This window comes from Elgaria multicarinata, chromosome 12, assembly GCF_023053635.1.
Source record: "Elgaria multicarinata webbii isolate HBS135686 ecotype San Diego chromosome 12, rElgMul1.1.pri, whole genome shotgun sequence".
Classification (NCBI taxonomy): domain Eukaryota; kingdom Metazoa; phylum Chordata; class Lepidosauria; order Squamata; family Anguidae; genus Elgaria; species Elgaria multicarinata.
Window position 1 is genome coordinate 35,262,151 of NC_086182.1, and position 27,980 is coordinate 35,290,130.

A 27,980-nucleotide genomic window follows, 5' to 3' on the forward strand; every position below is an offset into this window, starting at 1 on the left:
ATGAATGCAAACAGCCCATTGCAAAAAGGGTTGGTTCAGCCCCACGTCCATTACTCCTTTTTGAAAACAGCATCGGAAGGGTTGTCTCAGGATGAGTCTGATTCTGAAAGCCTCGCCCAGGAGATGCAGTACCAGTTTGAACTTCAGAAACGGATCCGTGGAAGTGAAAAGCTAGCGGGCCAGTCTGATGATGAGCTGGAAGAAGATAGCTTAGAGGAGAAGGACAGCCTAGAAGAAAAGTCCTTGAGCGGAGAGGAAGAGTCAGATGTGGAAGAAACCCAACAAGGTCCAAGTGGAAGCAGTTCTGGAAAAGAAAACTGTAGGAATGCAAGGTAAAGAAGTTCCTTCTTAACATACAGATGTGATGGTTCCAAGTCCCTCTTTGCCATCATGTTGTCTGAAAAATCTGCAGAAAGCCCTCAGGTCAGGCAAAGGTCTGTGTATTCCAGGGTGTCATATCCAGATGTGGCCATTATTTATTTATTTATTATTGCATTTATATCCCACCTTTTTTCCAACAAGGAACCCAAGGCGACGTACATAATCCTTCTCTCCATTTCTATCCTCACAACAGCAACCCTGTGAGGTAGGTTGGGCTGAGCGGCTGTGACTGGCCCAAAGTCACCCAGTGAGTTTCCATAGCTGAATGTGGACTAGAGCCTGGATCTCCCGATTCCAGTCCAACACTCTAGCCATTACACCACACTGGCCATGAGCAGAACATGAAGGTATCGTCCCTTCCATGTTTTGTCCCCAGAGGTATAGCGTTTCTATTCATGGGGGCTTCCGTTGAGCTTGCTTGGCTAATAGTTGTAGAGCAGCAGCACAGATTTGCTTTCAGCCTGTTTAGGAAGCCTGTGTGCACCAGTTGCTGGGGACCATGGGTGGGAGGGTGCTGTTGCACCATGTCCTGCTTGTTCATCCCTGGCTGATGGCTGGTCGGCCACTGTGTGAACAGAGTGCTGGACTAGATGGACCCCTGGTCAGATCCAACATCAGGGCTCTTCTGATGTTCTTAGGTTCTTATTTCGGAGAAGTTCCTGGGTGCCAGATTCCAGCGATGGGCAGGACAAAGGCAAAGACAGTGGGGCCAAAAGACAGCATATTTTAGCTTATAGTTCTTACTGCCAGTAACTGAACCTTTAGGAAAAGCATGTGTGGTATGTTTTTAATCAGTATTTTATATCATGTTTTATACTGTTTGTTTTATACTTTGAATGGTTTTAGTTTTTGTGAACCGCCCAGGGAGGTTTGGTTATTGGCTGGTATAAAAATGCAACAAATAAATAAATAAATAAATATAATAATTTCAACCTTTCGGAATTGTGGGAGGAAGCTGGGAAAGCATCAGGGCTGTGGGGAGAGGCCCGGACTTTGGACCGTCCTCAGAGGGACGGATTTGACACCTGGGCTGGAGGTTTGGCACCTCTGCTGTAGAGACTTTGAGCTTCATCCCACGTACCTGCTTCCTTCGGATTATCCCCGTAGCGCTAAGCTTTCGCCGGTGTTGTTGTTTTTGCTACCTGGGGGCAGCAATCCTTTGCATACCAGGAAGTGAGTTGAAGGGGGGGGAATGTAAAAAAATCATTAAAAAATCAACGGATGACCCAATTCAATTCAAATTTGGTATGCTTAAAGCTCTCCCTAATATCTATTAATGTTCCAATTTTGGTGTCTTTATCTTTAATGCTTACGCAGATGTAAGCATTTCTTTAAAATCCTGCTCCTGCGCCCCAGCGGCGGCTCAGAAAGCAGGGGCTAAATAGAGCAAATCTTTTTGCTTTGAAGCACAGTTAAAGCAGGATGCCTGGGAGTACTTCACAATCAAAGCAGATTATAAGGTGGAAAACTTCGGAGTCCTTTGCATGCAATTCGCAGTGATTGCACAGTATAACGCTGGTGTGATAAAGCTCTTTCTCTTCATGATTTGTCTAATCCAACCTTCCCCGGTCTGGTGACCTCCAGACATTTTAGACTCCAACTCCCATCCGTGCCACCCAGTATGGGCAATGGTCAGTAGTTCAAAATATCTGGAGTTGTAGTTCAAAGCATCTGGAGGGCACCAGTCTGGAGAAGGTGGGACTACTATTTTATTAATAACATTATTTACAGCCCAGTTTTAATCGTGTTTACTCGGAAGAACGGGTGGCTACAGACAACTATTCACCAAGTAGTCACTTACCTTGGTAACTGTGTAATTACTTGATAAAATGTCCATCTGTATTGACCTGCCCAAGTGTGGTGGTTCATTTGACTGCTTTCCTGGATTTTTTAGCTGCTTCTGTCAAATATGTGTTATAGTGAAAACTCTTAGGATTGTCAAGACGTTGTGGTGCTTCTGCAGATAATGGAACCATCTTCTTTAAAGGTTTGCCTCTTTGTTATTTCCTGGCTGAAATGCTGGTGCTAATCTTCCTTTTATTTCATGGTAAAAAAAATATATCTGCATCTCTTGGCAAACAGCTGGTTACACAAGTAGTTACTTCATGTGAACACAGTGATAATAGCTGTGAATGGCCATAAGTTCCATTAATTTCAAATAAGTATACTTTGGGCAGTAGCCCCTTCAAGGGGTTTTAATATGTATCCACTTATGCCAGAAAACATTATCATTTTGAAAGATTTTTTGAGAAAGTGCCAATAGAATAGTTGCCCCCTTTTTTTATTATTCAGTAACTGCATAAATGCACAATTAAAAATCCAGAGTGGCTGTTTGTCTTCCTCACTCGCTTTGAGAGATGCATTAACTTTCCTGTTCTGCACAAATAGGGATTGGATTTGTCGCACGCACTGAGGCATTAATGCCACATAAATGCAAAATAATTGTGGTTTAAAAGGATTAAATTAAGCCTGAATTTAAAAATGATAAATACATTGCATTTAACGGCCTACTTAGAAACAAACATGGCGAAAAATAAAAAGAGGGCCAAATTATTAATAGTGTGCTTTCATATGCCTCTTCAACGGGCAAAGTGGCTAGTTATTGAACATGTTAGTGCAAGTGGAAAAGGATGTTAATTATGTGGGAAACATGCTCCCGCCTTAGACTCCACTGACAGAGCATGAAGCTTTTCATTCAATGGACATTTGATTTTATGTACTTTCAAATTATCACAGTATGCACTCAAATGGAGTCCATTAACGATGACAAATATGCCATATGCTTATGACGCTCCCTATCTGCATCCATTACTAAGCTAGAATTTGAAGAGGAACCCCCTGAATCTGTTGCCTCCCGATCTCATTATCCATCGAGAACCAATGTAACCTTTATTCCGTGGAAGAGAGGGCAGGGGGGGACCTAGAGAGACCCTCCTTTTGTCTGCAGTTGCATTGGAGATGAAGCTGTTCGCCCCGTTTGGTTTCATTGCGGTGACCCCGAATGACATGATACAGTTGAGCCCCTGCTCCGATTGCAATGCAGGGAGCCTCTTCCGGGATCATATTCCATCCGTTTGAAGCAGTGCCATTGTTTTGGGTTGAGCATGGCACATCTCTGGGCTTATGCCACTCGAAAATCGCTCTTCTGCTTGCATATCATTTACATTCATGAATAATCATGGCTAGGTTTGGGACCGTCCTCCAACTAAACCCGCCAGAACATAAATAATAATTTTCAATCTCTAGCATAGCTGTTTACTGGCATTAAATGCAGTTTAATGAATTATTATAATCAGTAAATCTATATTAAGCATATCAGAACTGTTGTCCTAGGCTTACGCTGGTGGCCTATGATGGGAGGAGGCCTTGCCCAAACGCCAAAGTAGTTTTGCTTGTCCTCCAAGGCTGGCATCAAGGATAGGCATGGTTGCGCAACTTCTGAGGGCTCATACCCCAGTAAGGCCCACTGACGAGAGCCTCCTGGACCTGCCCCTTCTCTCCCCCATTGCTTATTCACCGGCCTCTCGCCCTGGCTGAGACAACAGTGGTGGTGAGAAGGAGGACCAGCCCCCATCGTTCAGGGCAGAGGTCCAGTCTCTCTGGCTTCCTGGGGACAAAGGGTGCTGTTGGTGTAGTAGGTAAGGTGTTGGCTACTGGCTGCTAGAGGCCATGAATTGAGACACCCCCTCGGGGTCTTACAATGTGTGGCCTGTTAGTGCTGAACACTGGGGGCGCTTTTTAACTTAGTATTTTAAATTTGTAAGTTTGCACTGCTGCTGTTTTTATCTGGTTGAGCTTTTATATTGTATTTTATATTATGGTTTTATACTGTTGTTTTATACTTTGAATGTTTTTAATTTTTGTGAACAGCCCAGAGAGCTCCGGCTATTGGGCGGTATAGAAATGCAATAAATAAATAAATAAATAAATAAATAAATATATTTGGCACAAATAAAACACAACCACCATACCCACCCTTGTAAGCACTAACATGTCGGTCGATTTCTTGCCTCTGGTTGAATTAGTCTGGGTTTAATGGGCCTAGGGCTGGGATTTTAAAACGAGAAGCCTTTGAAAACGATGTTTCTCTTGGTCCAAAGTTTTCCTCCTTTTTTTTAGTAACCAAGAGGAAATTGTGGACAGGTACTCTGAGCTGAGATACAATCCCAACTGGAAGAATAATAAAGATGAAGAGGGGTTTACTGAGTTCAATGGATCTCACCAGGAGGAGGAGGAGGAGGAAGGCTCGCCCACCCTCTTCCACAATTTGTCCCGCAGTCCTTCCCAGGTCAAGTTCATATACAGGAATTGTCAACTACAGGAAGGACCACAAAATTTAACATCTCTATTTGAAAGGGAGTCCTTGAACTCTTGCGATCAAACTGCAAGTGTCAGCAACGGACCTTACAGACTATATAACGAAAAAGGGGAACTGGTAGCTGCTTGCCATTATGACAGCCGTTCTAGTACACACAGTGACAGCTCTTCTTCTCCAAGCAAAGAATTTAAACAGAGATCTGAAAAAGACTTCATCGAAAAGAACAAGCTCACCTTGGGATTCGCTTCCCCACAGAAAAATTCCTATTTACAACTCCATGGTAAAAAGGAAGGCCCTGAAGGGCAGGTAGGTGGATAGTTTCTACTAGGAATATCTGATAATAATTCTTAGCATTTATTAGCACTTTACAGTGAAATCTGTACCATGTGTAGATTGGAGCTTACTCCCAGGTAAGGGTGTTTAGTATTGCAGCATTAGTGTATTCAAAACACTTCACTTCTCAGGCATGATCTACAAGTGCAGCAGAATGAGGTGGCAGAAGCCCTGTGGCAGTAGAACAGACAGCACCAGTTGAAATTGCATTTTTAAAATAAAAATCCCTGCAACTAGAAAACTAGCTTGTCAAGGGTTATAGCGTTCTCTCTAGGGCTGTTGTTGTTTTTTAATTTGCAGGGGATTTTCTATTTTTTAATTTTTTTTACATGGGGGAACATCCACAGCATGCATCCCACCCCATTCCACCACTTCAGTCCAAAGTACATGTAGACGAGATCCTTTTGCAACAGCAGGTGAAGTAAGCTGATACTATTATCTCCATATGAGGCAGGGATGGGCGGGCTGAAGCTAAGAGATAGCAGGTTCATGGTTGAAGGAGGGATTTGAAGCAGAGGCTGCACTTCATACTTGGTCAGACCGTTGATCTATCTAACACTGTATTGACCACTCTGCACAGTAACTGACCAGCAGCAGCTCACCGAGATCTCAGGCCTGGGATGTTTCCCAGCCCTACCCTTTGAGATCCTTCTTTTGTAAACTGCCCAGAAAGCTTCGACTATGGGGCGGTACATAAATGCAATAAATAAATAAATAACTGGAGGATGCCAGGGTTTGAACCTGCAACCTCTGTGTGCAAAGCATGTTCGCCGCCGCTTAGTTTTGGCTATTGAAATACACTAGCTCTCGTTCTGAAGTGATATCAAGGACTTCTGGAGTTTGGAAGGCCACGCATGTCATGTCTCCTGGGGTGCTGCCCACATATCCGTGGTTTGTTCTTAATACGTTGCAAGGGGACACTTTCCTCGTCCCCGCCCTGGCAAACTCTGACAGTGCTTTTTAACGCCATGTGGATTTTCATAAATCCCAGCTTCGCATGTGCAGAGATGTGCTGACTGTTAGGCAGCCACAGAACCTGGGGACATCTCTAATTTGGAAAACTCTCTTTTCTTAACTGATGCTGTACATTTTACCAGTCTAATAGCCAAAGCTTGATATAAAGCCCGACACACACTAGGGGGCACCGGCGGAATGCCTTAACAATACTTGGAGTCCAGACAGTTTCTTCCTCTGGCAATGGAGGCTTTGCGTCTGGAATCAAATCTAGTGGCAAATATTGTTTAGCTTTTACTGCAGCTAGCTAAATTAGGTGTTCATATGATTTTCTTCATTGACTACTGCAGGACTTTGGATCTATGTGACAGACTGTTGCCGCTTGTCATAGCTTAAGCAACATCCTTTCTTCAAAACGTGCCCCTTCTTGCGTTGTGTCATGCTTCATATTGGAGACTTTTTTTTTAAAAAAAAAAATGTTGATCAAGGTAAAGGGCCTAAAATTCATAAAAAAAATAGAATCATAGAATAGTAGAGTTGGAAGGGGCCTATAAGGCCATCAAGTCCAACCCCCTGCTCAGTGCAGGAATCTACCCTAAAGCATCCCTGACAGATAGTTGTCCAGCTGCCTCTTGAAGGCCTCTACTATGGGAGAGACCACAGCCTCCCAAGGTAACTGATTCCATTGTCGTACTGCTCTAACAGTCAGGAAGTTTTTCCTGATGTCCAGCCGGAATCTGACTTCTTGTAACTTGAGCCCATTATTCCGTGTCCTGCACTCTGGGAGGATTGAGAAGAGAGCTTGGCCCTCCTCTGTGTGACAACCTTTTAAGTATTTGAAGAGGGCTATCATGTCTCCCCTCAATCTTCTCTTCTCCAGGCTAAACATGCCCAGTTCTTTCAGTCTCTCTTCATAGGGCTTTGTTTCCAGACCCCTGATCATCCTGGTTGCCCTCCTCTGAACACGCTCCACCTTGTCTGCATCCTTCTTGAATTGTGGAGCCCAGAACTGGACGCAATACTCTAGATGAGGCCTAATCAGGGCCGAACAGAGAGGAACCAGTACCTCCCTTGATTTGGAAGCTATACTTCTATTAATGCAGCCCAAAATAGCATTTGCCTTTCTTGCAGCCATATTGCACTGTTGGCTCATGTTCAGCTTGTGATCTACAATGATCTTGCAATGATCACTGATAGCATTGAAATGCTGTGCGAGAGGAAGGGCAACTCCAGCGCTGGCACTTCTCTACTCCTTCCTCCCCTCTATAATCCCTTGAAAAGCCCTCACCTCTCTGCCCCCACAACCTACCTTTGCCCATTATTATTTTTTACAATTCCCCTGTCCCACTGCAGATCTCCTCCCATGCCACATTCCAGGCCTTTCCTGTGAGTAAAAGTGTTGAGGAGCTCCATGGGGGGAGTACAGGAGGGGATGGGTTGCCTTTGTGTCCATGTTCCCTACCAGTGAGTAGTTTAGTTCAACAATATGGTCTGCAGTACCAACTTGAAAGAACATAAGAAGAACCCTGCTGGTTCAGGTCAAAGGTCCGTCCAATTCAGGGATGTGCATGAGGGACAACAGTCCACACACGTTTGTCTCCTGCCTCTGCTATGGAGGTTCTATTTTACCTATCAAGGATAACGGCTGATAATACACACAGCTGATTGTCATATCCACTAGCCCTCGGACCTTCCAGTGTGCCACAGAGGATCCTGATAAGGATGAGGTGCAGCCTTCTTCCTTGGGGTAAGGCAGTCAGTGCCTTATTCATGGCCCTCCCAGCCAAAAAATACAGCCCTGCCATCATCCCCTGTCCAAAATCAGGCAAAACCCTTTAAGCAATCCAGTCAGCTCTTCCAGGAAGGGGCGGAGCTGACTACACCACAGGTGTAGTCATAAGCCTACATAAGGCTTCACTGGGCTTTAGCTCCCTGCTGAGACAACATCCTCCTAGTGTCCTAGTAGGAGAGAGTTCCAGCCATCAGGATCCACTTGGAGCTACCCAAGGTCCTATTTCGTCCCTGCCTTGATCTTGCTACCAGCTTCCCCTATGAACCTCAGGAATCACAGAATGGGGCACTAATAAATGGCTAATAATAAACTCCATTTACACCCCTATTGTGATAGTAGCATGCACGCACTACAGAAGTAAGTTACTTTTGTTCTGGAATAAACTACTGTTGTTTTGAGAGCAGAGGTATGAGCTTACCTAAGAATAAAACTTGCAGTTCAAGCATGTGCAGGTCTCCTCAGAAATAAGTCCCCCAGGGTTCAACGGGTTGGTTCCTATTTTAGTCATATTTAGAGTCGACCTGTTGAAATCAATGGGACTTACGTTAGTCTTAATCAACTTACATCCCATTGATTTCAATGAGTCTCAGTGTGACCAAATCTGAATCCAACCCATTGTATATAAGGCTGCAGCCTTAGTAATTCCACTGCTCATTTCAAGCATATGGTGATCTCCTGTAATAGAGCGGTCTACATTTTGAGAACCACAGTCCAAGTATTTCCCCCTCAATTGTATGAAATGTTAAACTGCATTATAAATTTAATAATAATCATTAAAATTAATAGTAAAGCTACACATTTTTGATAGCTCTTGCTTTAAGGACTTCCAGATGTTTTAATCCAAGACTAAAACGAATCCTTCTGTGTTAATTATACTGTTCTATCATTCTACTGACTGCTACAGTCAAATCTGTTGCAAAGAAACGACTTATTGAGCTAATGCACAGAAAGACACCCAGAATTAAATAACTGACATTGTGGAATTATTATAAATCTGAAGGGGGGGGAATAAATGACTGAACAGCAGATTTCTTTGAATCCTGCCATCTAGATTTAGAAATCAACTGTATTTGCATTGGATTTCATGGCATGTTAAAGCTATTATTGTTAGCCTGTGGAAGTTAAACCTTGGCATAACAAAAGATGTCCTTCATTGCTATTTGAGTTGTTTAAAATTATTTCAGCAAAACCTAGTACAAGAAAAAAATTGCTGGGTATTTGTTGCTATTTCCCATTGCTATATTAGGTTGGCAACATAACACCAAATGATACAGTGACAGCAACTGGACTCTGGAACTCAAAGACCACCTCTGATGGTGTATTTATTTATTACATTTTGTGAACCGCCCAGAGAGCTTCGGCTATTGGGCGGTATAAAAATGTAATAAATAAATAAATAAATAAATAATACATTTCTATACCGCCCAAAAGCTGAAGCGCTCTGGGCAGTTCACAAATCAAAGCTTAACACCATGAAATATAAAATACAAAAACATAGTACAACCTAATATACAAACCTAAAGAACTCTAAAATGAGATAATAAAACCAGAATTTAAAAAATGACAGTAAAAGTAAAACCCCGCAGGAATACAAAGATCTAAAAATGCATTAATGCCATTTTAAAACAGAAGGAGTAAAAAGCCTGGAAGAATAAGAAGGTCTTCACTTCGTGCCCCAAAGACTGCAACACAGGTGCCAGGCAAGCCTCTCTGGGAAGAGCGTTCCTGAACCCGGGAGCCACCGCTAAAAAGATTCCCTGCTGTCCTCCTTTCAAGCCTGCCTTTCCTCCGAGGGTTGATTAATACCATTCTTTTCCTTGGAGCGATTTATAGTGATAGTTTTCTTCCTGTCACGGTTGCTTTTTATTTTTGCCAGCTCCCTAATCATTCATTTTTAAACTTTGATATTATTGCCATCTTCTGGTTTTGCTTGTCATTTTATCGTGCCATTTTTATGATGCATTTTAATTCTCTTGTTGCTGACTTTGATGGCAAAAAGTGGCATAAGAATAAACAGTGACAAATCATAACGTAAAATAACAAAGCGAGCTTTACAAACCGTCTTCAAATCATGGTTCATTTCTTTTTACAATGTACATCCCACCTTTCAGCTCTGTTCCTAGAAAGCCCAAGTTCCCAACCATCATTTTCCAGTTTCCATGCAGAGATAAACTATAACTGCATCACTCCAGTATTGAAGCAGAGCACACAAGAGGAGGCAGGAGAGGCAGAGGAGAGGAAAAGTGTATCCATCCATCCATCCATCCATCCATCCATCCATCCAATCCATCCATCCATCCATCCATCCATCCATCCTTTGGGTGCCCTTGCTGAAGGTAGTTACAAGAGAGAGAGGGTCTTCTCAGTTGTGGCACCCTGTTTCTGTAATACCCTCCATAAAGAGGGTTTTCTGGCGCCTACATTGTTATCTTTTCAGCACCCAGCAAAGACCTTTCTTTTTTCCCTTGTATTTTCGGGACTTAGTTTTTAGATCTCGTGACTACAATCATATATATATATATATATATATATATATATATATATATATATATATTCTTTAACCATTTATATTGTATTTTATTCTTTTACCTGTTCGTACTCTGCCCAGGGAACATTGGTTATTGGGTGGATTAAAAATGCAATCAATTAGTCCATAACATAACAATCTCCTAATTTGGTTCATAATTGTGGCATGCATGGAGTGGGTGGGTGCTATGACCACAAACCTGACAGCCCACCCACCCACCCAGCTGTTATTTGGTATGGGAGGAAAGCGCCCAATGGCATTAACGGGCACTTCCTTTCTGTGCCAAGTAACAGCTTCCAAGGTGTGTATGTATTGGGGATCGTAGCACAAGAGCAATGGGTTAGCAACCCTCATCCCCACACACTACAGCCCCAGTCCTGATCAGGTCTCCTCAACAACCGCTCTTTGCAGTGGGGGGGAAAATGTACACACAACATTAATTGCATGTAGTTTCACCCTGAGAGTCTACTTTAAAAAGTGTACATTTAAAATAATGTAATGTGCAAAGCAGCCCTAAGATAAGGTATTTTTGAACATTTAGGGAAAGGGCTATATGAATGGTAATTATTATTGTTGTTGCTGCTCCTGTTGTGATTAAATGTGTGCATACACCTGCGCTGGGCTGTTCAAACCTGGGCTGAAGTGAATGTTCCCCTATTTCGCATTGTATTTTCTAAAGCATCAACTTCTTTTGCTGCACTGCCTGATTCTCTAAGAACCTGATGATGAGAGTTTCTTTGAGAGAGATGGGGGGGGCAGGGGGGAGGCAGGCAGAGAAGTAGCTGGGCCTATCTAGCTCAGCTGCACTCGCTATGAGTTGCTTTCCTCCCTACAAACCCTTTACTTCAAAGCAAGGAACATAATGTACAATTTTTTAATGGCTCTAGACCAAAGCACTCAGACTCTCTGTGCACTGTGCCTTACCTCCGTGTAAACACCTAATCAAGATTGCCTGCGCTTCAACAATAGCAGCCAAATGCAATTCGAGAACCACGAGCCTTTGAAGTCTTCCCTGCAAAGGCCGGTTTCCTAGTCCGGGATAATGACATGTCATGATTGCTGTCTTTGTTGTGTCTTTTCAACAGAGAAGCAATTACGGGCCTCAATTTAACAGAATAGACATTACACAGCTTATGATGCTCAAAATGCAATTTCATTTGATCATTTTCTCAATTTGATTGGCATTAATAGAACAGTTCGCCCACCTCCCCCCCCCACTCCCCCAAAAAAAGGAGAGGGAAAAATGAGCGGGTCGAAGTTATGTCCAGTTCATCTTTCAAAGAGGTAATGTAGAAGTATGCTATACCTGCCAGGCACGCTAGCAGAGTATGCCGTGTGCAGCGCTACCAAAAACCATTTTTCCAGTGGAAAAATCTTGTCTGTCTCCATTTCTTCTGGAAAAGCCGGACTCTGGGGTAGCGTCTTAATATTTCTGAACTGCCCAACAGTGCTGCGAGGGATGATAGACTCAGTCATTAATTAGTACTTAGATCAATGTGACTCCGTGGGAGGATGAATTACATGAGCCAAAAAACCCTGAAAGTTATGATTCTGAATTTCTCTTGGTTGGGTAGGCTACCTCCCGTAGATCCAGCTGTAAATTGGCTCCTTTGAACGGGGAAAGCAAAAGGAGTCAGGCTACCAAGGACTACTCCATTATTCCTTTGCAGACCATTAAAAGCCACAGATGACACATACTACGGCACGAGTGACCAAGTCTTGTTCCAGCGTTCTGTATAAAGTTTTTATAGCCCTTCCCAAAAATTGCCCCCATATCTATCTATTATCTGCTCATATGGTTTTAGATGGCAGCTAAATGGAGATTAAACACCCTGAAGTTAATGGAGGTTAGGGTTGCTGCAGTATCCAATTTAGGGTGAATAGACATTGTCCAGTTTGGATGCCAGAAGGCAGAGGATCTGGTTCATTTTCTTTTGGAATGCCCATTATATAGAGATCTGAGGACTCCATACCTTGGTCCCTTTATGGCTGGTATTAGAGATAACTCCTCTTTGAACAAAAAACATATTTTTATTGGCTGGGACAGATTCTTTTGTAACCTACGACACACTGCTAAGTTTGTTAAGTTGACTCTAGGGATGAGGAAAGATAAACAGATGACTATATTGTCATCTGTTTATCTCAGCAGATGACAATATAGGCCACTGAGCTATTTTAGCTTATACATTAGTATATAATGTGTTGTTGGCAGTTTGTTAATTTTTTTACTTATATTCCTATTATTATAACTCCCCTGACTTCTTGTGTGTTTGCACTCTGCATTTTTCTTGCTTTGTGTTTTTAGCTTGATGTATATGCAAACGCTTTGTTGCTTTTGAGCAATAAACTGAACTGAAATGGGGTCAGGCACCAATGGTCAGGCCACCATCATTTCTATGCGGGCCATTATAAGCCACAGACCACACACTTTAAACTTGGCCTAGTAACTTGTGGCAGCAGTGTAGTTCTTTGAGCAAATACTTGCATGTTTGAAGGAGTCATTGCATAGCATAGATGCCAGCTTCATAGCACCTCAAATGCAATGTTTTTCCACTTGCTCAGATCACACATAAAAGCTGCAATCTGATGCCCACTTACCTGGGAGTTAGCCCCATTAAACCCAATGGGATTTACTTTTGAGTCAACATGGACAGAATTGCACTGCAAAGGGCCCTTCCGACATTCTAATTAACACACATAAGAGAGGTGAATGGAATTGTAAAAGGAGGCTTTGCCCCCAACCTACACGCATTCGAAATATCTGTAGAAAGCCCTTGTATGTGCCACTTTATGCTCAGATGGTATTCTGGAAACATCTGAAAGGGTCGGACATGTAAAGTCATCAAATGATATATATTAGGGCCTAATCTACACCAAGCAGGATATTGCACTAAGAAAATGGTATGAAAGTGGTATATAATAGGCAGGAGCCACACTACTGCTTTATAGCGGTACTGAAGTGCACGGACAACTGTTGGGGCCCATTGACACATGCTTTCATAGTGCAATATCTTGCTTGGTGTGGCTCCTGTCTTTTATATACTGCTTTCATGCCATTTCATAGTGCAATATCCTGCTTGGTGTAGATTAAGCCCTAGTCTGATTCAGTAAATCACACTCTGATAACCTCCTGTCGGGATTATTTCAATCAATCAATCAATCTGTGGATCAAGCCTTAGGGTTCATTCATACCTTTGTTTCTTGGAGTCAATAGATGGGACCCTACTCCCTAAGTAAGTTTATTTGGTTTTATTTATTTAATTACAGGCTGCCTACTAACAAATGTTTTAGGGATGACTTACAATAAAAGAGAATGTGACAGATAAAATCATAAAACCTGAAATGCCACTTTAAAACCAGCCTCAGAGGATAGACAGAAGATCATACGATTAATTCCTTGTAACTATGTGTTTAGCTCTGCCTACATACTGCTGATCCTCCGAACTTTAAAAAATTCCATTCCATCCTTTTTGAGTCAGATTTTGTGCTTGCGACTAGTCTAGGGTCTCTTGAGATGATTGTGTTGAGTTTCCAGCTGTCCAGCCCTTAGGAGACAAACTAAGGAAGAATGTTATGGAGCGACAGTGAAACGATACTGGTTTTCTTCCTGAAAAGTGATTTTTAAAAAAATATTTGTGCAACGCCACTTGATTCATCCAAGCAGGGAAGAGATGACTTGGTGACCGCTTGGCTCCGGCTCACGCTGAGACTGTAGGACTGTTACATAAGAGTCACTCTACACAGAAACATTAATCACTAGAGAAAAGGTCTGGCTAACAAGTTATCATCTTGGCACCAGGAGCCAAGATTCCCCAGTGCTAAAGCTTTCACTAAAACATTCTACTCTATATGTGACTTAATACCTACCATTAAGCAGTTACTCTGAGTGCATATGCTCTGTCGCAAGCATAAGCATGGTTAACAAAGGAGCCCTGGTGAGACGGGAGGATGAAATGGAGGACTTCAGCACAGGCAAAGATTAAATGGACTGAGAACGGCTTTGTGCATTACCTCTGGGAGCCTGTGTCTCTCCTCATGAGGAGTGGCACCTGACGCCTTAACTGGAAGTTGATGAAGCTTTAACCTTTTAAGAAAATGAAAACCCCTTTCAGGTGTGATGGTCCTTTGAAATGGCAAGTGAGGGGACTCCTAGCTCCAGTTCAGGCACTAAGTGCACTGACTAACCTTCAGGTAGTGCAGGAGCAGGCATCCACCCTTCCTTCCATCACGTACCTAAAGTAAGGTGTAATAGGGGTCCTCTAAGAAGTAGCACACACAAGGTCCAAGTCATGCCATTTTGCCCTACTAAGAAGAGGGAAGATGGCGCAAATTGGACTCTTCCAGTGCCGGCCTTTGCATAGAGGGCCCATATATCAGACATTAATTAATATGTTGGTAGGAGAAGGGATGTGCCCAGATAGTTCAATTCCACCCTTGATTTGACTCAGCTTGACGTATTCATAAATGAAAAAGTTAAGCAATTTGTTGAGTTGTATGAGAAATTCAGTTCAGTTCGTTTGTTAGCAAAATTTATCCAGTTCCCACCATCCAGACTGAACACGGACTCAGACGCAATCTATGGTTGACGTCTGTACATGTCCAAGCTTGCAAGGTGATTTGCGGACCCCCAAAAATACGTTCGACAGCATGTATACAGCTGGAAAAGGCAAATGGAAAAAAATGTCACAGATACAGTTTAATCAAGGGGAGAAGAATGTGTATATTTCAAAGATGCACACGATTGATGCGTGCATTTGGGAAAATACGCGTGGAAATATGCACAGATTTCCATACAAAAAGTAAAAAACAAAGCTCACCATCGAGTCAGAAGGAGCTCTGATCCGCACAACCCTCCTATTTGTAGGTCTGTGAATTTTAGTCAAGTTAATCAATTGCTTAAATTTGCATGCAGGCAAAATGAATACTTTTTTTTTAGATGGTTCATGCATGTGCTGAAAAGGGGAAAGGCCTCTTTTAAGATGATGCCTACCGTACGTAGTTTTACAAGGGCGTGTATTGAAAAATAGGATTTTTAAAAAAGATTCTTGCTGTATGACTGATTCAATGTAATTGTTTTGGTTAAGTAAAAAATGATTAGTTAATTTGATTATTCAGTTAAACACTGTTGTCCTATAGTTGTGACATTATTATACTATTAGAAATGTTAACTTTTAAGATGCTGGAAGACTTTTGGGTTGGATCCAGAATTAAGGTTGGATTCAGCTTTAAGGTGGATTCCTGCATTGATCAGGGGGTTGGACTCGATGGCCTTATAGGCACCTTCCAATTATACTATTCCATGATTCTATGATTCTAATCATACTTAGAATAAATCCATTAAAATAAATGGGACTTACGTGAGTCATGAGTAACCTGCCCCATTGTTTACAATGGATCTGCTCTAAGCATGACTAAGTCTAAATCCAACCTTCTGTTTTTGACACTGGCATAGTGACCCTGTTCAAATGATACGCTAAGCCACGGTGGTTAAACATTTTGAGCTAAACGTTATGGCTTAATGTGTCGTATGAACCGTGACTTAGGCCATAGCTAGACCTAAGGTTTATCCCTGGATCGTCCAGGGGTCAAACATGTTCATCTAGGTCAGCCTTCCTCAACCTGGGGCGCTCCAGATGTGTTGGACTACAACTCCCAGAATGCCCCAGCCAGCTGGCTGGGGCATTCTGGGAGATGCAGTCCAACACATCTGGAGCGCCCCAGGTTGAGGAAGGCTGATCTAGGTGACACACAGGGGATCCAGTGCTCAAGCAGGGGCGAACCCTGGATGATCCCAGGATAAACCTTAGGTCTAGCTGTGGCCTTAGTGTGTTATGCGAACCATTCCAAGCCAGGGTGGCTAAATAACCACAGTTTAAACATGCTCGCTAAACATTTGCTCCAAAAGGGTTAGCAGCCTAACTATGACTTAATGTGTTGTCTGAACAGGCCCAGTAATTCTTTCTGTACTGTATTAGCTTCATCACAAGGTCTGGTCTCCTATATTTGTTGAGGTTGAGGGGCATTCCTAAGGAATACTGTACTACACAGATCTGGAACTTCCTGAATTATTTTTAAGGTATAGTATGAAAAAGATGAGGCTTTTCTGAAATTGAAATGTTTTTTACTCACAGACGTTCTGAGGCTGCAAGCATTGAGCTGAGGGGAAGGCAGTGAACAGCCCTTGAATTTAAAAAAGATGATTATTTACCCCCACACATACTTAAATAGCTCTGTTCAAATAAAATCCAATTTGCTTCTTTTCATGAAGTAATCCTTTTCTGCTTGTGATGTATAGTTATAGATGAGTTGATAATCTCACAAACATTCCTGCTCAGAACCTGTATTATACTATTAGATGCAAAACAAATGTGATGCACTGATTACTATCTATTTGTGTAGCATTGGATGTATACACAGTGGTTAAAGTTGGCATATGTGGACTTGAGAATGGAAATGGCTTTATCTCTGGATCAACCAAGGTCATGAGAAAAATAAGCATTCTTGACCATGTAGGATGCAAACTCTTTAAAGATATGGGCACCCCAGAATCTCATGGTTGGTTGGTTTCAGTGTGATATACAACTCTATGACGACAATTTCAAATTTCATCCAACGTTAGTACAATTGCTTCTGAGTCACTCCTACAACATGTGGTTCAAAGTGATGGATCACTGAGCATCCCAACACCATTTAAGACTTCAAATCAAAGGTAGCTGTATCTACATAAATTGTTGGGGTTCTACTCTACCTACCTACCTCATTTGCAAGGTCTGTGAATCATTCCCTCCTTCCTATTTGGATTCAGCTTCAGTCAGATTGTCCACATCCCAGCTCACAACCATGGTTCTTGACGAGTCTTCACCAATACATTATTTTTGCCCCCATTTCATTTCCATTTATTTATCACCACCAAGGGTTCTCCCGTTTTATCCTTGCAACCCAAAAGACAGTGGATTGCCCGATGAGCATCACTGACCACAGCTCTGCCTGGCCCAAGTCCGTCACACTCCATTATACCACATGATCTGACTCTCATATGCAACACATTTTCCATATAACACATAACTTTATAGCTTTAGGGCTACTATCTCATGAAATGTGATAGCCAGTATGTTGTAAGTGGCTGGAGTGTTGGACCAGGACTGGGTAGTCCCAGGTTCAAACCCCAACTCAGTCATGAAGTGCTCTCAGCCTTCTCCAACCTGATGACCACTAGCTGTGTTAGACTCCAACTCCCATCCACCACAGCCAGCATGGGCAAGGATGATGGGATAATGGAAATAGGAGTCCAAAATGTCTGGAAAGCACCAGGTTGCAGAAGTCTGCTGCAATAAGAGATGTAATAAACATGCACACCTTAGTTGTGGGGTGGGTGGGAAATATGGAACATTTGCCAAATGTTGTTCACCATAGCTGCAACGGTATATATATGCACAGCATTTGGAAGCACATGACCCTTGCTGTTTATTGGCCTCTGTTTCCTGCCAGCTTTTTCAAAATATTCTTATCCGATGAGTATAAAACAAATTGCCTGTGTTTCATGATCAATTCGATCACTCGTTTTAGGCTCACCATTACAAAAGGCCTGAGATGTGCGGGACAAACTCAAGCCAAGCTGTGTCCCTGACAGAAAGCTGCTTGAGCAGAAGCTCTATCCAGCATCCATTGGGAGCCCAAGTAGAACTAAGAAGCCAGCATGTCAGATGTCACAATGTGTTAGAATTTGAGAACGCGTTTACCAATTCCAGCTCTTTCAGAGAAGTGTCTGATGTGGAGCTGGACGGCAGGCGTGCTTTGCATCACAGCCTGTGTCCAAATCCATCTGTGGCTCCTCTCTGTCCTTTGATTGCAAATAGCTCTGGTCAAGATAGCCAGTTCTCTTCAGACCCAGCCAGCATCATTCATCAGAATGTGAAGCAAAATTCCATGAATTTAACCTTTGCCAGGAATCCTCTTCCGCTGAGTTCCTTCCAGAGCTTTCCAGGACTTCATTCGCCATGTTCTGTTGAGAAGAAGAAATACCAACGCAATCCTGAAAACGCTTCTGGATCCCGCCACCAATATCCATATAGGTGTACTGTTTCAGAACCTCAGTCTATCGCCAGACATGGCAAGCGTCAGAACCTCCTAGGGCACAAAAGCATTTCATGTGTTTACCATGCTGGCCTTCAACAGCCAGTAAGCAGAGACGTTTCATCTTGGAACCCCGGACAGATTTATACGGAGGAGATCCCCGGCAGCTATGTTTCTGGTAACTCAGGGTAAGGACGCAGATTTAATTAACATTATTTTTAAAAAGCGGAAAATCAGTAAAACCAAATGATATATTAGCTCCTGCTCATTTTCTCTCCATTTGTACCTGAAAGTGCAAGAAATAGCTTGGCCATCCCACATCATGCTTTGCATATACTAACATTTTTGCAATGTATCTCAGATCCAGAGGGAGAGGTGGGTAAGAAATAAATTATTATTATTATTATTATTATTATTATTATTATTATTATTATTATTATTCTCCTATTTCTATCAGTATCTCTCATCCATTGCCAGGGGGTTGTTTTTGTTTTATTTAAAACTTTCTGCAGTGAAATTCTAAGCATGTTTACTCAAAAGTAAACAATGGAGCTTACCTCCTAGGAAGCGCTTTTTTGAATTGCATCCATTTATTCTGCACTCTCTCCACTCAAAGAATCATATGTTAGAGTTATGCTGTTTCTGCACTTAGCTTTTCCATCAGTTTATCTAATCCTTTATTATGGAAGCTATCTAAGCTGCATGATACCACAATGTCCTGTGGAAGTGAATTCCATTATGCCATTTCACTAGCCAAAGATACTGCAACAGCCATTTGCTCTTCTGGCTTTAAAAAGGCAGAGATTCTTTCTTTGCTTGTTTATTAACACATTTGTATTCCACACTTTCTTTCCCAACAACAAGGGCATAAAAGGCAGTTAATACCAGATCAATTAAAAACAACTGGTTTTTTTTAAAGCATAATCAAAATTATATAAAAGCGGCATAATAAAAGGCAGGGAAACAAAAGACAGGGAAACCTGTTAGCAGCATAACAAGATCAGGGAAAATGAGCAAAAGCAAAGTTCATAATGTGTTCCCCACTTAAAATATGTGTCCTGCCTCCCAGCCATGGCCCCCAGCAACTGGTATACATAGGCTTGCTGCCTCTTGATAGCCAAATGGAACTTCCATGTACAGGGTTTGGATATGGCAATCAAACATCATTTCTGAGTGGAAAACACTTCCAATTTTGCTCATGTTTAGTATTTCCCCACCCCCCATATGTTTCCTATATGGCTCGGGTCCAGGTTATCTGAAAGACCGTATTCTCCCTTATGAGCCTGCCCGTGCTTTGAGATCTTCTGGAGAGGCCCTTCTTTCAGTCCCACCTTCTTCACAGGCACGCTTGGTGGGAACATGGGAGAGGGCCTTCTCGGTGGCTGCTCCGGTGCTCTGGAACTCTCTTCCCGGGGAAGCTAGGCTGGCTCCCTCCTTGATGGGCTTTCGGAAGCAGGCTAAAATGTTTTTGTTCCAGCAGGCCTTTGGAGAATAATCCAGCCCTCCATCTATGTTAATGTCTTATAATTTTGTTGTGTATTTTAAACGTTTATGTCCCCCCCCCCCAATGTATGTTTTAAACTTTTTAAGGCCGCCTTGAGGCCCAGCATTGGGCAAAAGGCGGGATACAAATAAATATCATCATCATCATCATCATCATCATCATCATCATCATCTAAAATCTACGTGCCGGTTAGGGATGTCTGCCCCTTGTGCCTGGAAATGTTACTGCAGGCTTCAACCACATGCATGTTTTTAATTTAATACAGTTTAAAAACAAAATAACCCCAAGGTGCACATCCCTAGGATCACCTTATTACGAACGCCAAATTTCGGGTATCTAGCTTTCATGGTCTTGGAGCTATGATGTTGATAGACAGACAGACAGACAGACAGACACACCCTTTTGTTATAGATTCAGCATACCTGGCGCTTTAGAAAGACGTGAGCTGGCAGAGGCGATCACCTTGTGGGCTGTTCATTTGATTTCCCTTTCTGTCGCCTCCTTTTCGTTTGTTTGCTTGCTCTTGTTTCTTGAGGCCACCCCAGCCACCTGCTCACGACCTGACCAGAGGCCCTTCTCCAACCACGCGGCTCATCCAGGCCGCAGAGAGGCATCACCGAGAAATCTCTCAGCTGGCAGATGGTCACCTTGCCGGAAGCCCGTTTGCGAGCATGTTTCCACCCATAATACAGAGGGGGGAGAGCGACTCCCAGCTCAACAAGGAGAGCTGCGAAGGTGGCCAGCCCACTCTCGGCCGCAGCAATTCCGAAGGCTACTTGCTCCAGATGGAAAAGCAAAAGGAGAGGAAGGAAAAAGAGAACAGGAAGGTAAGCTTGGGAGAACATCAAATAGAGCAGGAGCAGGCAGGAGCTAGATGGCTGCTCAGTCACTGAATGACTTGCATTAGAGCAGCAAAAAGTTTTCCAGAGGTTTAACAGCAGCAGTAGCAATGAAAAAGGCTTTCCCCTGCCCTTAAATGAGTCCGGTAGGACCCTGATCTGTGCTAATTCAGATGTAGCTTTGAAGCTGTCATATGTAGCTCTACCCAATGTAGAGTTTACGGAGTTCACTAGGTAGCTGTTTCTCCCCACCCCCAGCCCATGCCACCATTTTGCATGTGGCTCTGGTTGGCAAACCTCAAGCCCCTAGTAGAAAACACCCACCCACAGTAGATTGCACAGACATGCAATAGAGCATCTTGCCTTCCATTTCTGCTTGGAGAGATGGGAGAGCCGTCGGGTGGGAGTGTAGCTCAGAGGACAGAGGACATGTTTCACATGCAGAAGGTCCCAAGTTCAATTCCCAGCACCTCTGGGTAGGACTAGGAAAGAAACCTGCATGAAGCCCTGGGGAACTACTGCTGCCAGTCCGTGTTGACAATACTGAGCTAGATGGACCAATGTTCTGATTCCGTATAAGGCAACTTCCTATGTTCCTGTGTCACATGAGAAGACCTAGTGATCTATTTAGAGGTGTATAGCACAGGTTAGGAACAGTGGTAATGCCATAACTCTGTGCAGTATCCCTGTCACTTTACCACTGTTTAATCAGTCTGTCGCCCAATTAAATCAGTTAGTTAATTGGTTGAGTATTTATTTATTTACAATATTTATATACTGCTCCCCATTGAAAATTTCAGAGCGATGTGCAAGTTAAAATAAAATAAAAACAGAATAAAACACTTCAAAATAGATTTTAAAAGAAGCAAAATGTACAGTGAACCGTGGCGGGTCATTAAGGGAAGGCTTCCCGGAATAATGACGTTTTCAGGAGGCGCCGAAAGGAATACAAAGTTGGCGCCTGCCTGACCTCCAGAGGCAGGGAGTTCCACAGGAGGGGGGTAGAAACAACATTACAAAGCACAAATCAGCTCTTTGCTTTTAGATGATTCAAACAATGGTTAGATTGGTTTTGTTTTCATTGGTGAGCCTAAGTAATTGGGCAGGAGTAGAAGTACTGGTATTATTTTGAATACCAGTACTTATAAAAAGTGACGATGGCTGGAAATATTTTAAAAGAGGCATTCCTCTCATACAGACTCTTCTAAGGCAATGCCCGCTATGGGAAATGTGTGTATCATCTAAAACAGCCTTCCTCAACCTGGGGCGCTCCAGATGTGTTGGACTGCATCTCCCAGAATGCCCCAGCTGGCTGGGGCATTCTGGGAGTTGTAGTCCAACACATCTGGAGCGCCCCAGGTTGAGGAAGGCTGATCTAAAACCAAAGAGAGTGAAACATTGCCTTAGAAGGGGTTGGACTCGATGGCCTTTTAGGCCCCTTCCAACTCTACTATTCTGTAATTGCAGCCTTGGTGCTAAATCTACAAGGAAAAACATAATTTTAGAAACCACTATTAGTGGCAAGATTAAGGCCTGCCAATGAGTGAATGACATACGCAAATACTGGTGGGAAACAGGGTCGGGGGTGGGGCGGGGGTGGTGGATTTAATTGGAAGTCACTGCACTGACCAGTCCATTTGTTGCATCAATCTATCCCTGCTACATTAAGGAGTCTGTCATCCGGAAGGACGCAGGAGGCACTGTTTCTCCTTGAAGTTGCTGCATTTGTAAAATGGTTTCAGACGCAGCCATTTATAGAAATCAGCAGGAAGCCAGGCCACAAGTCCGAGTGAGCCATTATCCTTGACGTCCCCACTTTTCTCATCAACGCAGCCCCTCCTCTGCCCCTTCCTATTTCCCAAAGAAATCAACTAAAGGCCATTGACATTTGCAAGGTCTCTTGATGCTTACGGTACAGATATTCTCACCGTTCTGCCACCAAACCTGGCCGTGGTCCACCTTTCCTCTGTGGTCCCTTTTCAGAGCGTGCCCAGGTTCCATACAGTAACCATTATATGCTGGTGTGACAGAATGGCTTGAAAATGTCTTCCTGTACCCATGACCAATCTAAATCTTTAAGAAGCTAGCTTTTGGCCTCAAAGCAGACAGACTAAGCTGGGATAATTTTCGCTATGCACTGACTCAGTGGCTCTTTGTGGATTGCTGCTTGACTGCCCTTGAGAAGGAGTTAGCTAGATTAGAAGCGTAACTGCAGGGCAAATTTCCCTGCCTTTTCCTCTCTGCCCTGACCCGCCTTATTTAGACTATTAACTTTGTCCTTTTCTGTTCTTGTTGCTTTGTTTTTATTTTGGATAATAGTCTTAACATGTAGGCTTCTGAAAAATTTCTCAGAGGAAGGCAATGATCAGAATTCATCATACACCTTGGCTGCTTCTTTGAAGCACACAACCCAAAAACGATCTCCTGGCAAACCTCCCCATCTCAACGGTTTTAGCTTTCTCAGAGTTAGCAAAGGCATCGGACCTATTCATCTTCCAAATAAGAGTGGAGCTGAAGTGGATAATTTTCATAATTCTAGAACCGAAAAGGGTCATCCCATGAAGCCGAATAGCAGGAGATTCAGGGCAGATGAAAGGAAGGACTTCTTCACACAGCACATATTTAAACTATGGAATTTGCTACCACAAGATGTAGTGATGGCTGTCAACTTGGATGGCTTGAAAAGGGGAATTAGACAAATTCCTGGAGGATAAGGCAGTCAATGGCTATATTACTTCTAGTATCACAGGCAGTGTGCTTCTGTATACCAATTAATGGGGAACAGAAGTGGGAGGGGGTATTTTATTTATGCCCTGTTTTGGGCTTTCCATGGGCATCTAGTTGGCCAAAATGTTGGACTAGAGAAGGTCTTGGGTCTGATCTAGCATGGTTCTTCTTATGTTCTTATGAAGCAAAAAATTCTGCCCTTAGAGTTCTAGGACAAAAGGCTACATGAAGATGGATGTGAAGCTTGGAGGCCTTGGACCTGACTATGGAACACTCAAAGAGAAAGTAAGCAGAACATACGGTGTTTCAGTGTGTTGTAGCTGCTCTGGAGAGGGAATGTCAGTGATGACCAGAATTGTTGAATGGGGGCGGTGGAGGTGTATAAAATCAAGAACAGGGTGGATAGGATGTGACTCTCAGATAATACCAGAAGAGAATGTGAGAACATGGGGTCATCCGATGAAGCTAATTGGCAGGAGGTTCAGGAATGTAGAAAAGGAAGGACGTCTTCATACTTAAGTAGGCTACTGAGGTGGATCTAAGCATTGGATATATTCACAGAGGATAGTTCTATCTATGGCTCTGAGCCATCACCGTTTAATGTTCAACCTCCATGTTCAGAAGCAGGATGCATATGCTCGAAAAGAAACAACCGAAGAGGGCCATTATTTCCAGGCCTTGTATGTGTGGGCATAGAGAAAGTTGGGTGACCCCTCTTAGAAACTGGATGCTCAACCAGATGACCTGGCAGGGCTCTTGGTTCGTGGCTCCCTGCTTTGGGGGCACCAGAGATTCCCACAACTAGAAAAGCACTCTTGGAGGAGGGGGATTATGCTAAATCTGCCTCCCCTCCCCACCTTCCTAAGGAAGATCAGTAGCTGGGTTTTTCTTCACACTTCAGGGCCCAGGGACCAAACTAGTTGGGAGATTTCATGCGTTTTTGCAATTAATTCTGTGCACTTTGTTTTTTAAAAAAATGCAGATCACTTTAGCTAGTGGGTGTGTATGGGGATTGTTGCCTCTGCAACACCAGGCTGCCCGGCTGCCTCTCCACGTGGAGAGCCACTTAGATGACAGGTGCCCATGAGCTACAGCAGGACCGAAGAAATTAATCCTCTGATGGAGGGTGAGGTTAGAATTGGTCCAAACCAAATGAGCATCCCCACACATTAAAAGCAAATAAACCAGTCACTACAAAAAGGTGTCTTACGGGTCAGGGCCCCAGTGGGAGGCACATTCTTTGGACAGTCCATTATTTGGACCTAGCTGATTGCCATTTCTGGGGTCAGGAAAGAATAGATCGCGGTGGGAGGACGGAGCAGAAAAACCTTCCTTCCCCAGTAGAATGTTTAGTTCTACTCACTCATTTTTATATCCCACCTCTCAACTCTACAACCCAGGATGGCTTACCAAGCAGAAATTAAAACAACAGAAGAACAATATAAAATCCTTTTTTAAGTCATCAAAAGGAGAAAGACTGGCAAAAATTGGCAGTATGAAAGCCAATTAACAAACATTATAACAGGCCGGGTGAATAAAAATATCTGCCTGGTGCCAGAATGATATGAAATTCAGGGCCCGGGAGGCCTGCCTGGGAAGAGCATTCCAAAGACTGGGTGCCACCCCCAGTAAGGCCTTTTCCACCCCAGATAAGGCCTTTTCAGAAGGCAGAGGAGGACCTCAAAGGAAGCTCATAGCATTTAGGCAGGTTTAGCTGGGAGTCAGAGTAGATGGCTTTTTGCTTCCTTCCATCCCTGCGGCTCTACTCTTCATGATGAAAATAAACAAATCTATGTCCAGAAAACTAAGGTGCATTCAGAACAGATCAGGTTTTCAAGCTGTAGTTTTCTTTGCCCTTCAGCAAAGGTATCCATTAGTCAATATTCACCTGCAGAGAATTCCAATTGCAGATAAGTACACCCAAGTTTATTCTCTTCTGGCTGGTTCAAGTGTGCATTACTTTAATGCAATTGAGCTGCCCCTGCGAATTCAGATGGCCCGGCTTTATCGCAGAAGGGAAAAAATGAAAGTAAACACAGCAGAGCAAATGAAGCTGTAGAGTAGCTGAATGTGCATTACGCCCTGTTAGGAAACATCAGGCGTTACTGGACCAAAGAGAGAGATGACGCCAATCATCCAAGAAAGAGTCTGAACGAAATCTCTCCCCTCCTCCTGCCCTCTTTCTTTTCCTTCCTTTTTTATACTGTGGATGAATTTGCAAGATGCTCTGAGCAGAAATATGGTAGAATATAATCCAGGCTGCCATTCCACCCTCCAGACAAAACAACAGCAGTATATAGTCTAGGAAGGCCAGAGCAGTTTATTAAAATCTGCTTTGAATTCCTCCGCCTTGTGTTTGAAGCGAGGCAGTCCAGATCAGAAGAAGAAGAGCAAAGTATTGTTATGAAACAGCGTTCACCAAGACAGAGATTTTGTGGCATTCACCATTGCCACTACCGTAAAGTACATGTCAAGCATAACATGTCATCAGATATGAGTGGAATGAAATAGGTGCATGTTTGAGATGAAAAATCAACACCCATCTAGATCAGTGTGGTTGAAGAACCTTCTGTGTCTCCTCCTTAAAAAAATTCTCCATTGTCAAAGTAGACTGGGCAGGACCACACCATGCATGATCAGAAACACACAGTGAACAGAAGATCAGTTGTTGATGTTGTTGTTATTATTTGTATCTGTTATTATTTGTATCCCGCCTTTTGCCCAATACTGGGCGGTTCAATACAAGGCGGTCTTACAAAGTTTAAAACATACATTGTAAAACCAAGGAAAAGAAATGTAAAGAGAACACATTTAAAATACACAATAAAATTACAAGCCATTAACCTAGATGGAGGACCAAATTACTCTCCAAAGGCCTGCTGGAACACACAGGTTTTTGCCTGCTTCTGAAGCCCATCAAGGAGGGAGCCAGTCTAGCTTCCCCGGGAAGAGAGTTCCAACGCAAGAGCATGAGCAGTTCAGTTTTATTCGTAACCTGCCTTTTCCTTGAGAAGTTCAGGGTGGCATAATTCCATTGTATCCTTACAGCAGCCCTATGAGGTAGGTACGGCAAAGAGATCGTGACTTGCCAAATACTATCCACTGAGCTCTACTCTGCTGAGCATGGAGTTTTAAACGCAGGTTTCCCTGGTGAACGTACAGCATTCTGTCTGCTACACCACTCTCTAAATATATTGTTCACCAGCACACCATTGTTGTTACAGTAATCATAACGAACCTGTTAAACAACTCTTTGGACACTGCTTTTTGTTTCTTGACAGTCTGAAAAGATAAAGCAGCAAAAGGAATATGCCAAGCATGTTAAAGAACACAACATGAAGAACATCACAAGCGCACGGAAACGACAGCCAAGACCTGAAATCAAATCGGCAGTGTCAAGGCAGAAGGTAGAACAAGCAGCAGCAGCCAACGAAGCAAAGAGCAATTTGGCAAGCAGGGAGTTAAGAGGGGACGCATAGGCCTTTTCCTTGAGTTATCAAAATACGATGGGTTTTCTGGGTATATCTGGGCTTGGATAAAAGTTTCAGGACTCTGGAGTCCAAAACTATTCCCACCCACCCACCTCTCTCTCTCTCTCTCTCTCTCTCTCAGATCTTCACAACTATTTACTCCTTTCCTGTCCCAATTTCACAGAGCATGTAGAAGCCACCTTCACTAGGAATAAACTGCTCTGTGTCATTTTGCCAGTCAGATTTTGCAGGAAAATCTCAGTGTTTTTCAACTGTAGTCTTTTCTTTTGCTCTTTTTGTTTGCTTTAGGCCCTAGAATACTCCAAGTCAATTCCCAAGCCAAAACTTTTTGTATCAAGGCCATTGGAACAAGAGCCCAACAATGAAAAAAACCTGGCGCGTACTTTAAACGGAGAGAATCTTCCTCCCATTTCATCGCTGGAATCATTGCAGAACAGGCATGAAAAGGAGAAGCAAGTCGTAGCTGCTTTCAAAACCCTTCATATCGTATGAAGAGCCCACCGTTGCCGCAGGGAATGGAGGCCCACTGGGCAGCAGGTAGCTGGACTCTTTTGCTCTGCCTGTTGCCTTGTTTCAACGGTCGCCCAGAGTGACGAAGGAGGAGCATTTCGATTATGAGCTGAATGGATTTTCAAGATGTGAGATGTTTCCATATTGTCTACTCCGCCTCACTTATTTTTGCCAGATTTTATTGTTGATAATTAAAGAGTTGAATGTGTAATGTGTAGAACTGTCTTATTTTCCCTCTGTTTCTTTCCTACCAAAATATTTTGTCGGGTCTTGTATAAGATAGCAGGTCTAGTTTACACACACAGCAGATGACATAGTAAAACTTCCCGGTATGCAGAATGAGCTCCCCAGAGAGGTCCGCCTGGCACTGTACTCCTTTCGCCACCAGCTGAAGGCCTTTTTATTCTTTCAGTATTTTAACACTTAATTTTAACTTAAATTTAAATGTTACTGTTCTAACTCTGTATTTTAATCTTATATCAAATTTGCTGCGTGGTTTTATCCTGGTTGTGCATTTTATACTGTATTTTG

At 43.0% G+C, this 27,980-nt stretch overlaps 2 protein-coding genes across 2 annotated transcripts in view; both read left to right on the forward strand.

Moving 5' to 3' along the window:
- JHY (junctional cadherin complex regulator) lies at positions 1-27,596 on the forward strand. Its single transcript, XM_063139172.1, has 7 exons — positions 1-332; positions 4,501-5,005; positions 17,872-18,566; positions 20,418-20,709; positions 23,653-23,733; positions 26,730-26,855; positions 27,228-27,596. Exons 1-7 carry the CDS (start codon positions 1-3, stop codon positions 27,429-27,431), a joined length of 2,235 nt encoding a protein of 744 aa, XP_062995242.1. The 3' UTR covers positions 27,432-27,596.
- The window catches only part of REXO2 (RNA exonuclease 2), a 261,646-nt gene that overhangs the window by 50,713 nt on the left and 182,953 nt on the right, over positions 1-27,980 (forward strand). The gene's annotated exons all lie outside the window — the stretch shown is intronic.